The sequence below is a fragment of the Drosophila suzukii genome, chromosome 2R (genome assembly GCF_043229965.1).
Source record: "Drosophila suzukii chromosome 2R, CBGP_Dsuzu_IsoJpt1.0, whole genome shotgun sequence".
In the NCBI taxonomy this organism is placed as follows: domain Eukaryota; kingdom Metazoa; phylum Arthropoda; class Insecta; order Diptera; family Drosophilidae; genus Drosophila; species Drosophila suzukii.
In genome coordinates, this window is record NC_092081.1 from 14,466,938 (window position 1) to 14,479,970 (window position 13,033).

A 13,033-nucleotide genomic window follows, 5' to 3' on the forward strand; every position below is an offset into this window, starting at 1 on the left:
GATTGGATTATATTTGTATAAATTTGTACAAGTGGGGTAAAAAATCTTGTATGGATCGTTCAGGGTGATCCCAAAAGAAGTCATATTATATTCTTTTCGAATTTTTTTTTATTAATACTGGTCAGCTTTCCATTAGAGATATTTTCTTTACTAAGCATTTGTAATATTATAGGTATCTCACATTGAAATACTGCGGATCAAAAATGATCTGTTAGTAGCTTTGTATAATTACAACCCAATAGGAATAAAATATATAATTATTACTTATAATTTTAAAGGGTTATTTATTTTCGACAATATAATAACTACTTGTTAAAAAACACAATCGTTTTTAATTTCTTGCGAATCTAAATAAATTGCGGATGCTCCGCATTTCAGAAGGTCTGTGAATGCAACCCTGTGCGCGCTCCTGCGCACACCCTTCCAGCACGGCCGACCTTCCAGGCCTTCCAGTGTGCCTATGAGTATGCAGTGAAAATGACAGCAGTGGCAGCGGAGCCATCAACATCACCATCACCGTAGACAGCGAAAACGTTGACGCCAGCGCCAGACGAGAGCCAAGGTTCCTGCTCCCCAGTCAACCCAATTGATTGGATAATCCCCAAAGATCGGAAAACGTGAAATCAGCCCTAGAATAGTAAAAACAAAACCCAGCCCGAAAGCATGTCCTAGTGAAGCCCTCGACGGAGGAAGGAAGTGGGAAGAGGGAAGACCAGGACAACCGGAGCACGTCGGAGCACGATGGCCTCCGGCGATGGCGACACCATCAACACCATCGACATGGACAGCTCCTCGGCGTCGCAGGCCAAGCTGGCTGAGCCCAGTAATGGTAACTACATATTATCCACAGTTCGTCACCTCATTTTCCCCAGCGTCGAAAAAAAAATCAATGACTGGCGAATGGAAGTGCCCCTGGCGCATGTGTCTCGCGTGAAGGAAAAAGCGTGAATGTGATTCGTAAATCCACCCCCGCACTTGTCGAACGGACTTCCATCGCTTCGTATTTATATTTTTGGATTGATAACAAAAGAAAGTTGGCTGAAAGTAGCCTGGCCAAGTTCAAGTTGCGGTGATTGACCAGGCGACTGCGTCACCATGGCCTGAATTAAACATGACTCCTATTAATAAACTCTCTCTCTGTCCGTCTTCCCCTAGCCTCCAACGACCATGTGGGAAACTCATCGCCCGACGTAAGTACATCCGCCTTGGCCTCGAGGTCAGTCCAATACCAATCCGAACTAATGGGGTCAATTACTTTCCCTCCAATCATCCACCAGCTGGGCAACCGACCGAATCGCGGGGCCAGCAAGGCGGACAAGGAGCGCAAGATTGGCCACAGACGCGTCGGCGAGGGCGGCGAGATTACGTACAAGAAGATCCAGACGTCGCAGATCATGGGCTCCATCCAACTGGGAATCCAGCACACTGTAAGATGGGGCAAGGGAAAACTGGGTTTTGGTAATAAAATTTACATATTTGGGTGTGCCGCGCTAGTGGTCTCTGGAGTCAAGACCTACAAAATCGTCATTAAATAGGTCTGCGGTGTACTTTGAATCTTAAAGTCCGATGGATAGCACTACATGTTCTAGGCCACAATTTAAGAATGAAAATATTTTATTTGTGATAGTACTATCTTTCTGGTTTTCTAATTAAAATGTATATTTTTCTAATATCATATCAGATAAGTTATGTAAAATACGATGACATGATTTTGAGAATTTTCTTATATATAAAGGTTCTTAATCCGTAGATGAAGTATCAGTAAAAGAATAACGCTATAAGAGAAAGGGGTTTTTATCAAAAGCTATATATATAACTGAAAATATGATATTTTCAAAATAAAAATAAAATCTCTAACTATTTTTTAAAATCCCTCACAGGTCGGCAGTCTAGCCTCGAAGCCCAAGCGTGATCTACTTATGATGGACTTCTGGGAAATCGAGAGCATCACCTTTCCGCCAGAGGGTTCTAGCCTTACACCTGCCCACCACTACAGCGAGTTCAGATACAAGATCTACGCGCCCATTGCTTTCCGTTACTTTCGGGATTTGTTTGGCATCCAGCCAGATGATTTTATGGTAAGTGGGTGATGATACAGTGGTTCAACCGAAGATACTAATGGCTTACCCTTGCAGATGTCCATGTGCACGTCCCCGCTGCGGGAACTGTCCAATCCTGGTGCTTCCGGCTCTATATTCTACCTGACAACCGACGACGAGTTCATCATCAAGACGGTGCAACACAAAGAGGGCGAATTCTTACAGAAACTACTGCCTGGGTGGGTGGCCTTAGCAATCAATCGTTGAAAAGCTCTTAAAACTATAATCTATAATCACCTTTCCAGCTACTATATGAATCTAAATCAAAATCCGCGCACGCTATTGCCAAAGTTCTTCGGATTGTACTGCCTGCAGACGAGCAATGCCAAAAATATTCGCCTGGTGGTCATGAACAACCTGCTGCCCTCGTCCGTAAGGATGCACTTGAAGTACGATCTTAAGGGCTCGACCTTTAAGCGCAAGGCCAACAAGGCAGAGCGTGCCAAGAAGTCACCCACGTATAAGGACCTCGACTTCATGGAACAGCATCCGAATGGTATATTCCTGGAGGCCGAGACCTACTCCGCACTGATCAAGACCATTCAGCGCGACTGTACGGTGCTAGAGTCCTTTAAGATCATGGACTACTCCCTGCTCCTCGGTGTTCACAACCTGGACGTGGCTATAAAAGAAAAGCAGAGTGAGCTAAGGAAACCCCAGAGAGCTCCACTGGCCGAAGACTCCGACGTGGATGTGGACGATCCGCTGGACGCCCTTGATGGCGATGGCAAGGATCGGGATGCGGCCACGGGCATCAGTAGGAATAAGTGAGTATCTGGACTTTTGGTTATTTATGGATCAATCTAAAGAGCTAACCCAGTGCGGCATACAGGTCGGTGAATCGGCAGCGACTGGTGGCCCATTCCACGGCCATGGAGAGCATTCAGGCGGAGAGCGAACCCATCGACGACGAGGAGGATGTGCCGTGAGTACTGCTATATTATTCATAGATCACAAATGATCCCTATTCAATCGTATTTTAGGCCTGGTGGAATTCCAGCGAGGAGTGAGAAAGGCGAACGTCTGTTGCTTTATATCGGTATTATCGATATTCTGCAGTCCTACAGGCTGAAAAAGAAACTGGAGCACACATTCAAAAGCATCATACACGATGGGGTGAGATATTCATAGAATATATGTATTACACATTTTAGAATATAGGGTTTTATAAAATATGAAATAATTTTGTTAGCAGCTCTAAGTCCCATCCTCAACTAACATCTCATTTTACCGATTCTTCCAGGAAACCGTATCGGTGTGCCGGCCCTCGTTCTATGCTCAAAGATTCCAAAACTTCATGGCCAAGACCGTGTTCCGCAAGATACCCTCCCGTAAGTGGACCGGTCGTGGAAGTCGGGCTAAGTACTCGTACTGTAAGGCATTTTTGTGTGCAGTTGGCCGAGTTATGCAAGCACTCAGTTCCGAGTTCCGATTTCAGACATTTTTGAGTAGATACTTAGCCATGAACACAAACGTACACACCACACCATTAACATTCACACACCGAACACCATTTAGACACTCGTAGCTTGCTAATTTTGGTTAATCGATTGATGTGCTGCAAAAATGCAATATGGTACACTTGGCCTGAGTAGACGCCGATCCGAAGCGATCTATCGACATCGAATCAATATCCACCAACAAAACGCTCTGTTCTCTGCTTTCTTTTTGACCATGTCTCGAATGCATTCACCCCACACTTACGCATATAGTGGATCTCCCAGAGATCAAAGGGAATCACAGAAAATTTCGTACCTTGGTAACCAGCTATATAGGTAAACAAACTAATGGTCGATGTCTTTTAAATTTTGATTATCTCTCACTTGAGTTTTACTTACACCTTTTTTACTGAGTATTTTATAGAGTTTAATAACGATGTTTTGTATTCACCACTTGGTTTTATATGATTTCGAAACGGACGCCAAAGCATGTCTCTCAATCTCACGTTAGTTGACCTCACATTCCTGGCCTCCTTGGCATCCCGGCAACCGTATTGCTCTTGGCTTCGCATAGTTGCTTTCAAAGTGCTATGCTTTTTGAACCTTAATTTCCTATTGTACCTCTTTTAAGCTACTTAAAACTAATTACTCGTTCTGCCTAATTTTTGCAGCGCTCAAGCATTCGCCTTCGAAGAGAAAAAGCCTTTCCAAGGCCATACAGCGCTCCATCGACAGCGACAACGAGGTGGCCACGAGGCGTAAGTTCAGCCTTCTAAAAATAAAAATATAATTAAGAGCAGGAAGTGTTCTTACGCTAAAAGTCCTGACCCAGCGATTATGATGTACCATTTTTAATTCCGATGTGATAGTGGTAACCCTAAGCCATTTGAATCTAAAGAATTCGCGGATCTTATGTGCATAAGATGCTGGCATAACCCAATCCTAAGAAAATACTCCATCGTTTTTATAGTGAACTAAAAACATTTTTGAAATTCCTAAATGGTATATCCTAAATCAAAACTCATTTCATTTCCCCAGCGGTTCACGCTTCGCACTCTCACAGTAGTGGCAAGATTCACCAGCCTGCCAAGCCGCCCACCACCGAGCCCACGCCAGCGGGAGCGGCAGGAGGAGCCGGCGGAGGAGCAACTGCCCTCGGCCCAGCCAGTGGCAGTGGCACCAGCGAGCGGGCACCTCCGCCCGTCAAGCAGCGTACTCCGGCGGCCAGTAATCTGAAGACACGCGTGCCTCCGCCAGTGCCACCGCGTGGCTCACCGCGGCGCAAGGATGCCCAGGATCGGACGACACCAGGTACAGAACCGCACACCACTAATCCCAACCCGGCACCAGCACACACCCACACCCTCCAGGTGCCAGCCACCGAGAGCATGCCGCGATTCGGGGATCGTCGTTCGCCCAGCAATGTCCAGGATTGGCTGGAGCTGCACGACCTCTTCGATGCTCCCAACAGTGCTCCACGTGCTCCACCTACTCCATCTGCTCCTTTGCCAGAGCCCACGGTGGCTTTACTGAGGAGATCCTCGCTGCGGCGCCGGGATTCGATTCACTCCGTCTACTCAACGGCTCGGTCGGAGAGCAGTTTCCGGCACCAGCAGCCTCGACTGCTCAACCATGTGGACATCTTCCAGCGCCAAAACAGCTTTGTGGCGCGCAGCGAACGTTCATCGGTGGGCTCCATCGTTCGGAACTTTCCACCCATAAGAGCGGAGAGCTATCGATCCGGACGATCCCGATCCTCGGGCAGTATTCCCAGCCAGCGTTCGCCCAGGCGAGCGAATCAGGTGAAGCTGGAGCGGCAACAGAGGCGGAAGCGCTACTTTCACTACGTGGATTTGGCGCTCGGTGGCGAGGATTGTGAAAACCAGGAGGAGGATAATCTCCTCCAGTCGGTCAGTGCGTTTCTGGAGGTAAAGCGGGAGCTGGAGTCGGACCGTCGCCCTAAAAGGCCCCTGCCCAAGCTCACAGATCCACTTCCTGTCGTGGAACCGCCAGAGAAATCTCCCTCACAGCCGCCTAGGCGGGGAAAGAGACGGGCGCCCAAGGCAGCGCCCTCTACAATACCAGAGAGCGAAGGCACTCAGGGATCGACGGGACGCGGACAGGGACGGGAGTAGCTTCTCGCTTGCACCTCGCTTACCCAACCACACAATATCATTACCCAAAACTATATCTCTACTAGATTTCTTATACTGTGTACTTCTTCCACTCATTCCGTTGTAAATTTTGCTCTGATCATTGTATCGCTAGGCACAACGCCCTCATGCAGCTCGACTCCTCCCCCCGCCTTTGACGACATCTCCGAGGACAGCTCGAACAAGAACAGCACCTCGTCGATAGGGCGCCGGTCGCATCATCATCACCACCATCACCAGCAGTCGCAGCAGCACCAGCAGTCCTACTACCTGGATCGCAAGATGAACATCGGACCCGCCTATCGAGGCTCCTACAAGGAGGACATCGTGAGGTGAGACTCTTAATGGCTTATAATTTATGAACGTAACAGTCTAAATATATCTTTAGTTAGAAAAATCCTAATGTTTAAAGTAACCCCTAACGATTTTGAGTTTACATTAATCCTTAGAGCTATGCCTCCTTACAAATTGCATCCTCTACTCTTCTGAACTAAGTTTAACTATATATATTTTTTCAGCGTCTCTGAAGTCCATCTGGATACACTGCTGGCGGTGGACACGTCATCGAGCAGCCAGTACGGGTCCCGCGGCGGATTGGCCTGGACGCCGCCCGCTTCAGGTGAGGGCTCCACTCCCACATGGACAGAGGGCACACCCAGTTTTACGGACTCCAGTTCGAGTGGTGATCTCGGTAATTGGCACTTGAGATTTGCTTTGAAATCGCTTTTTGTGTTTCTATATCTATCTGTATATGTGTATTCGTTCACGCTTGCAATCGTAGACAACTTCTCGCCCATAAACTCATCTAAAATCGATCGACACAAGCCGACGGTGGAAGATGCCATCAACTCTCTGTCCGCGGGAATGGTAAATATCAGAGGAGGCCAACTCTAGATACGATCCCAAGCACACATAGAAACCTCCCGATCCGCAGCACCCACGACACATCACATCCACAAAGATAGTTGCACACATGCCCTTGTAAAATCGTACATTATGAGACTTTTTCCAAAATTGCTATCCATCTTCCGTTTGGGTGTTCTACCACTCTGCATTCCCCCTCGACGTACTACTGATCCTCAACTTCTCTATTGCATTCTTATAGATCAACTAACATAGCATGTGATGACGGAACACAAGACACACCAACCCAGAAATATCACGATGTGGACAGAGAAATGCCTCATACTCTTACATACTGATTATGCTTGCGTGTTCAGGCGCACTTGTATAGCTAGGATATAATCAAAAGGCGCCCCACGTAGTACAGAATTCCATGCCATGCCCACGCCCACGACCACACCCACACCTGCCCATCCTTTCCAGCGGACATCGGGTGAAAACTACCCATCCAAAGACATAAGCCAACACTGCAAAAGATATTATACACAAAACAAGAGCATACTCCCCATATACAGAACTACAGAAGCATAAAGCAAATAAATGGCAAATCAAATATGAGTAAAGTGCGCAGGATGACATCCAGTTGGAGATCCGAGATCCGTTATCCCGTTCCCCTATACGTTTAGTGTACGGTGTAAAGAGTTCGTTATGCGTTCGATCAGATAATATGGAAATATACAATACACTGAAATTATATGAATAAACGTTTTTGCGATACTTTCGATCTCCGATATATCCACATAAGTACGTATTATGTATACCTATGTATAATCAGCAATCGCGATATTACAATATTATTGTAAAATATTTCAATTTACAAGCCAGACAAACCAAGAGCAAAATTATATACATATTATTCATCTGTATTTATTAACGATAATTGTAACGCGCTTAGGTTTACTCAACACAAAAAACAGAACGGAACATGACTTACATGAGATATTACATACACCAACGGACAGACACGGACTGTGGACAACATTCGACTCATACATGATGAAAGAATTGATTATTTATTAATTAGTTGAATGTTATTTAACTTATATGCATTATTCTAAAGATTACTGAAATCCAAATGTAATTACAATAAATTAAATTGCAAGGTTGAAATTCCGGCGTGTTCCCTCGAATGCAAATTTGCTAGACTAAAACAAACGTACGTTAAAAACAGGCGACTAGTACAGTTTCTGCAGATCGTTGAGCGACTGGTTCAGGAAGTCGTTGGTCCAGTCGTTCTCCGGGTTGTCCAAATGGTTATCAAAGTCCACCAGATCGCGCATGGCTCCGCGCTTCAGCAGCAGCGAAACGCCCTCCAAAGTCTGAGACGTCTGCGACAGTGTGAATTTGGCCTTTGACCACCGGGTTGCGGAGTCTCCAGCACAGCTGTAGACCTGAATGGCGGCACGGTCGTGTTGCAGGGTCATTAACTTGTTGTCCACCACTGCGAAGCAGGCGTTCTTGTAGTTCTCCTGGATCTTGTCCGCAATCTTGGCCGCTGGGGTCTTGTCCACCTGGTTGTCGTAGAAGTTCTCCGGCGCAGCGTAGTAGCCGCCGATCACCAGTCCTTCGCGCTCGGCGTATGCATCAATCTGAAGTGAGAGTTTAAAAGGGTTTATGTTTAATTAAATGGGTCACATAAAAATCAATATTTGGAAATGGTTATTATTTCATATAAGATATCTAAGTCTATCTAAACTCTATTTTCTATATCGCTTTATTTATTTTTTATAACTAAAACAGGCTATACTGACATACTCAATCAATTTTCTTTTACTTTCAAATGACTCTACAATTAAATTATGAGATAATCTGGGTTTATCTAAGCAGTCAACAATATAGGTGAACTTGTGCAAGCATTTTTATTTGTAGTAGTATTATTTTAGCATCGTGGGGTGCAAGGTTCATTTAAAAAGAAAACATAAATATAAAATTTTAAGTTTTCGATTTCTTACCGAAGACTAAATAATCTCCCTTTCATTGATTATAGCTAACTTAAAACATGGAATATACAATTTATTTTATAAATGTAAGTTTAAAGATCCTGGTAGAAGAAACAAAGGGAACTGCATGTTAATTTTATAAGGTTATTCATTCAATCCTGAATTAACTATGGATGGATAGAAGTTTTTGATTTTCCATATCATAAATAGGGAAAGGGGAGCTGTTTAGAGGTTCGATATCATAAATATTTTTTCTGCATATGTATGTATGTAGTTATCATAAGTAACTGGGTGCTTCTGCTCAACATTGCTGACCGGATTAGAGTTTATTGGTTCTTGTGGGGCCGGCAATTGTCAATTACCTGCATGAGGGCCACCTCCGCCATGGGGGTGACATGGAGGCACTGATGAAAAAGTGGAATCGCATCCACGATTTCCACCAGGGAACCCTTCGAGGTCTTCTCGGCCAGCAACAGTCCGTTGACCGCCTGGTGTGGATATTTGGCCGCGTGGAACACCAACTTGGTGTAGGCCCGCTCCGAGATCTTGTAGTCGCACATTTTCTCTGATTATTATCACAATTTACTCGGCAAAAAATAAAACATGAATTGGAATTCGACAATTAGGCAGTATGACCGTGCCGCCACCATTAAAATAAACCACGTACCTTAAACATACCATACAAAATACCAAATTGGAGCCCCATTGAGCTTTCAACTAAATAGATTCCACAAAGAAATTACGCAAAGAAAAATGGTACCAAAAAATGTGATACATTAAACAAAAAATTTTTTATTTCCAGTTTATTATTAAACATAATAGGGATAATTTTAAGGAATTTAATAATTGTAACATATTTTAAATTTCAGAAAACTCTACTATCTGGCCACACTTAAAATATATTTTGTTGGCGCGCAATTTAAGTTGATGTGACTTCAATTCGATTTATTTCTCAAACTAATGTTTAATACTAAAGAGGATGATGGAAAACATAATTAAATATGTGCAACATTTTATTTCTTAACTGTCCGTCTGCGTCTCGCTCTGGCTTGGCTCTTTTTCCATTTTTTTTGTATATATTGTAACTAAAAAATATTTAGCAGTTCAGCTGAATGTCCATGGAAGGCCACCCCTGGTCTTCCCTCTGGATGCTTCAATCCACATTAAAGGGGGACTACGTCTGGCTTTCGTTCAGTATTGCCTTGATGTCGTCAGCGTCCAGCGTCTCGTACTTAAGAAGCGCCTCCGCCAGCGCTTTGTGCTCCTTGGTGTGTTTCCGCAGGATGGCCTTCGCCCGTTCGTAGCTGTCACTGAGGATGCGTTTGATCTCGGCGTCCACGGCTTCGATGGTGTTGGGTCCGAGGGTGTCGCCAGTGCCCAAACCTTTTGACGCCTCAATGGTGCGAAGACCAACCTTATCCGACATACCCCAGTCTCTGACCATGTGTGTGGCAATCGAGGTGGCCTGCTTGAGATCGCTGCTGGCTCCCGACGTGATCTTGTCCGCTCCGAAGACGAGTTCTTCCGCAGCGCGGCCGCCCATCATCGTGTCCATCATGGCCAGCAGCTGCTGCTTTGTGACATGGTAGCGCTCCTTTTCCGGTATGTAGGCGGTGTGACCAAGTGAGGGTCCGCGGGGCATGATTGTCACCTTGTGCAGTGGGTGCGACTCCTTCGTGTAAAAGGCGACAATCGCGTGGCCGCCCTCATGGTAAGCGGTTATGGTGTTGGCTTCCTCGTCCGGCAAACGAGCCTTTCGCTCGGGTCCCATAAGTACTTTGTCTCGTGCCGTTTCCAAATGCTTCATGCTTACTGTTTCGGCACCGTCGATGGCGGCCCTGCAGAAATTGGAAATTATAAGTATTATTGCTTCCTAAAACACTTATTAATGATCTTTCACCTTAACGCTGCCTGGTTGATCATGTTTTCCAGATCTGCTCCCGTAAATCCAGAGGTGCCACGCGCCAGCATGTCTAGATCGATTTCGTCGTGCAAAATCTTTGTCAGATACAGGGACAGGATTTCCTTGCGACCGGTAAAGTCGGGCGTGGACACCACTACCTCCACATCAAAGCGACCGGGTCTCAGCAGAGCCTGATCTAAATCGTCGCGACGGTTGGTGGCTCCTAAAACAATGACGCCGGCGTTTTGGTGGAAGCCATCCATTTCGGAAAGCAGCTGATTAATGGTCTGGTTGGCATACGGATGAAGAACAGAGTTCGTTCGCTTGGCGCCAACCGAGTCGATCTCATCGATGAAGATCACACAAGGTGCTCGGGCTTTGGCTGCCTCTGCAGAGTAATAGCTTTGTTAATTTGGGCAATCAGAAGTATGCATCTCAACTTACTGAACAAGTCGCGGACACGTCTGGCACCCTGACCAACGAGAACTTCGTCGAACTCCGGACCGGCAGCATGGAAGAAAGGAACTTTGGCCTCGCCGGCGACGGCACGGGCCAGCAGAGTTTTGCCTGTTCCCGGGGGTCCAACCAGGAGCACACCCTTTGGAAGTTTACCGCCCAAATTCGAGAACTTCTCGGGACTCTTAAGGAACTCGACGACCTCCTTCAGCTCCTGCTTGGCCTCGTCACAGCCCTTAACATCGTCAAAAGTGACGTTGATCTCCTCCGGATCCACCTCCACCTGGTTGCCCAGCTGTATGCTGCTGAAAGAAATGCAATCAGACTAGGAGTAGGGAAACTGACGTGGAGGCTCACCGAAAGACAGATCCGTTGGAGGTGGTGAAGAAACTCAGGAATATGCCCAGAAAAACGACGATAACGACGAGAGTCTGCAAAGTCTACGTGATAATTATTAGGAAATACTTAAAAAACTGAAGAAGACAAGGGTCTTCTTTGGTCTTCAAATTTCAAAGGGCAGTCGTAGAATAAATTGGAAATCGTACCTTAAGATACTTCATAGTTTTCCCAGATTTTGGAGAATCTTCAGCGTTAGCGGCGGCCAAGTAGCCCTCGGCAAAGGCAATCTTCAAGTTCTCCTATAATGAAAATCATTAGTGCCTCTAAGAAAAGTATGGGAGGTGTTATCCTACGGCATTATTGTATCCATGGTCGTCGGTTTTCGCCAGCAATCGTCTCAGCTTTTCAGCCTGGATAGATGTGTCTCCCTCTAGGCGCTGGGGGGAATTGGCCAGGGCATTCTTCAGCCGGGAGGTCATTGTGGGATTCCGCTTCTGCTCCGCCTCAATGGAGCGATCCGTTTTAAAGCCACGTATGTGTTTCCTAAATGCGAGAGCTGAACCTTAGCCATAGTTTGTAAATTAGTTCCGTACACTCACAGTTGTTGATGGGAGAAGAGCGGACGTAGAAGACCTTGCGTTTTGGTTGGAATCACCCTGCTGAAAGAGTGAAACAAGGATTAGCTGGAGCCTTTAGGTGGTAAAGACGACATTTGGACTTACACATTGGCGCCCGTGGGCGGGGCACCTGCTGCTCCGGTTAGCGAAACTTCGAACTGATAATTTTGCAGCTGGACACGACCGATCTGTGTGGCCGGCTCCTCCAGCGTGACGCGGACGTCGCGCATGGCGGGCAACATGCTGGTCACCTTGGCCAGCACCTCGTTGACCATCTGCCGGTCGAGGATGCCGTTCAGTCGTGCCGCCCTCTCCACCATGCCCTGTAAGCTGGCGCCTGAGCGGCTGAGCAGGTTCCTGAAGTCCAGCACGAGGTCATGACTCCGGCTGGACGCGGACGCGTACGTGGACTTGGACAAGCGCGTCGCACTCGCGCTCCCATGCAGCTTGGTCCGGTTCACGGAGTAGTAGTGCGGCTTTCTGCTAAAGTTGCCGAGGTACAGGTAGGGCTGTCATCGCATTCGAAGTCCCCGATTCGCCAAGCAGGTGAGTGGTGAGCAAAAGGTGGAGGGCAGTCAGTAAGGTGGGCGGATCAATGGGTTGCCCCGGGGCGGGACTTACCACGGAGTGTGTGGTGGTGGAGAACATTGCCAAAAGTACAAATTTCAGTGAATTACAACAACAGGCTCGGGATCGCGGCCAGCAGACGAGACAGCTGTAACTTTACTTGACAGCGAAAATGTCATAATCTCGTCGCGTCGTGCGCGTTGCATCCCTGGTTCTGGTGGTGCGCGACTTTCCGCCACTTAGCACGCGTCCTCCGTGGGTACTACGGCGAATTTTGAAAAGTTTTTCCGAGTCTTTGATTTTCAGCTGGAATGGAGTTTCAATTTGGTGTGTAGCTTCAGAGTTGCCAATGGCACATTCAATGGGGCCGATAGTTTAGTTATTGGTTGACTGGTATTGAAATATAATGAACTAGATACCTATTGAATTTTGTAAGAACAAAGGGACATCACTTTAAATGAATTTTTGGAATACTTTTTTAAAAAATACAGGTTGAGTTTTACAAAAATATAAACATTTATTTCTCTTACAAAAGTACTCCAGCTTACTTTGTTTAAATAATAAGGCTATAATAATTTTATTTTTAAATAATTGCAGAAAATATTTGTTGAATCAGA

The 13,033-nt window shown here is 46.2% G+C and overlaps 3 protein-coding genes across 18 annotated transcripts; 1 reads left to right on the forward strand and 2 right to left on the reverse strand.

Moving 5' to 3' along the window:
* The first annotated feature begins 471 nt into the window (after positions 1-471).
* On the forward strand, positions 472-7,704 carry PIP5K59B (Phosphatidylinositol 4-phosphate 5-kinase 59B). 12 transcript variants are annotated; one of them, XM_036813288.3, is made up of 17 exons: positions 478-829; positions 1,156-1,190; positions 1,278-1,427; positions 1,881-2,078; positions 2,136-2,278; positions 2,345-2,866; positions 2,920-3,024; positions 3,083-3,215; positions 3,343-3,430; positions 3,812-3,874; positions 4,027-4,044; positions 4,210-4,296; positions 4,577-4,849; positions 5,807-6,023; positions 6,210-6,382; positions 6,473-6,558; positions 6,797-7,704. In XM_036813288.3, the coding sequence occupies exons 1-17, from the start codon at positions 742-744 to the stop codon at positions 6,803-6,805; spliced, it is 2,388 nt and encodes a 795-aa protein (XP_036669183.3). In that variant the 5' UTR covers positions 478-741; the 3' UTR covers positions 6,806-7,704. The 12 variants fall into 12 exon arrangements, with proteins under 12 accessions (XP_036669182.3, XP_070851342.1, XP_070851344.1 ...); XM_070995241.1 differs by lacking the exon at positions 4,577-4,849 and having other exon boundaries at positions 476-829; XM_036813292.3 differs by lacking the exon at positions 6,473-6,558 and having other exon boundaries at positions 477-829.
* On the reverse strand, positions 7,589-9,187 carry EMC8-9 (ER membrane protein complex subunit 8/9). Its single transcript, XM_017074379.4, has 2 exons — positions 8,897-9,187; positions 7,589-8,183 (listed from the first exon to the last, which is right to left on the reverse strand). The coding sequence occupies exons 1-2, from the start codon at positions 9,092-9,094 to the stop codon at positions 7,770-7,772; spliced, it is 612 nt and encodes a 203-aa protein (XP_016929868.3). The 5' UTR covers positions 9,095-9,187; the 3' UTR covers positions 7,589-7,769.
* A 347-nt stretch (positions 9,188-9,534) lies between these two features.
* YME1L (ATP-dependent zinc metalloprotease YME1L) lies at positions 9,535-12,658 on the reverse strand. Of its 5 annotated transcripts, none has more exons than XM_065863433.2 (9): positions 12,471-12,658; positions 11,955-12,358; positions 11,832-11,888; positions 11,586-11,775; positions 11,439-11,531; positions 11,251-11,333; positions 10,882-11,198; positions 10,435-10,825; positions 9,535-10,372 (listed from the first exon to the last, which is right to left on the reverse strand). In XM_065863433.2, the coding sequence occupies exons 1-9, from the start codon at positions 12,495-12,497 to the stop codon at positions 9,709-9,711; spliced, it is 2,226 nt and encodes a 741-aa protein (XP_065719505.2). In that variant the 5' UTR covers positions 12,498-12,658; the 3' UTR covers positions 9,535-9,708. The 5 variants fall into 5 exon arrangements, with proteins under 5 accessions (XP_065719505.2, XP_016930487.3, XP_016930489.3 ...); XM_017074998.4 differs by having other exon boundaries at positions 11,832-11,891; positions 12,471-12,650; XM_017075000.4 differs by having other exon boundaries at positions 11,251-11,324; positions 11,832-11,891; positions 12,471-12,649.
* Positions 12,659-13,033: the final 375 nt, after the last annotated feature.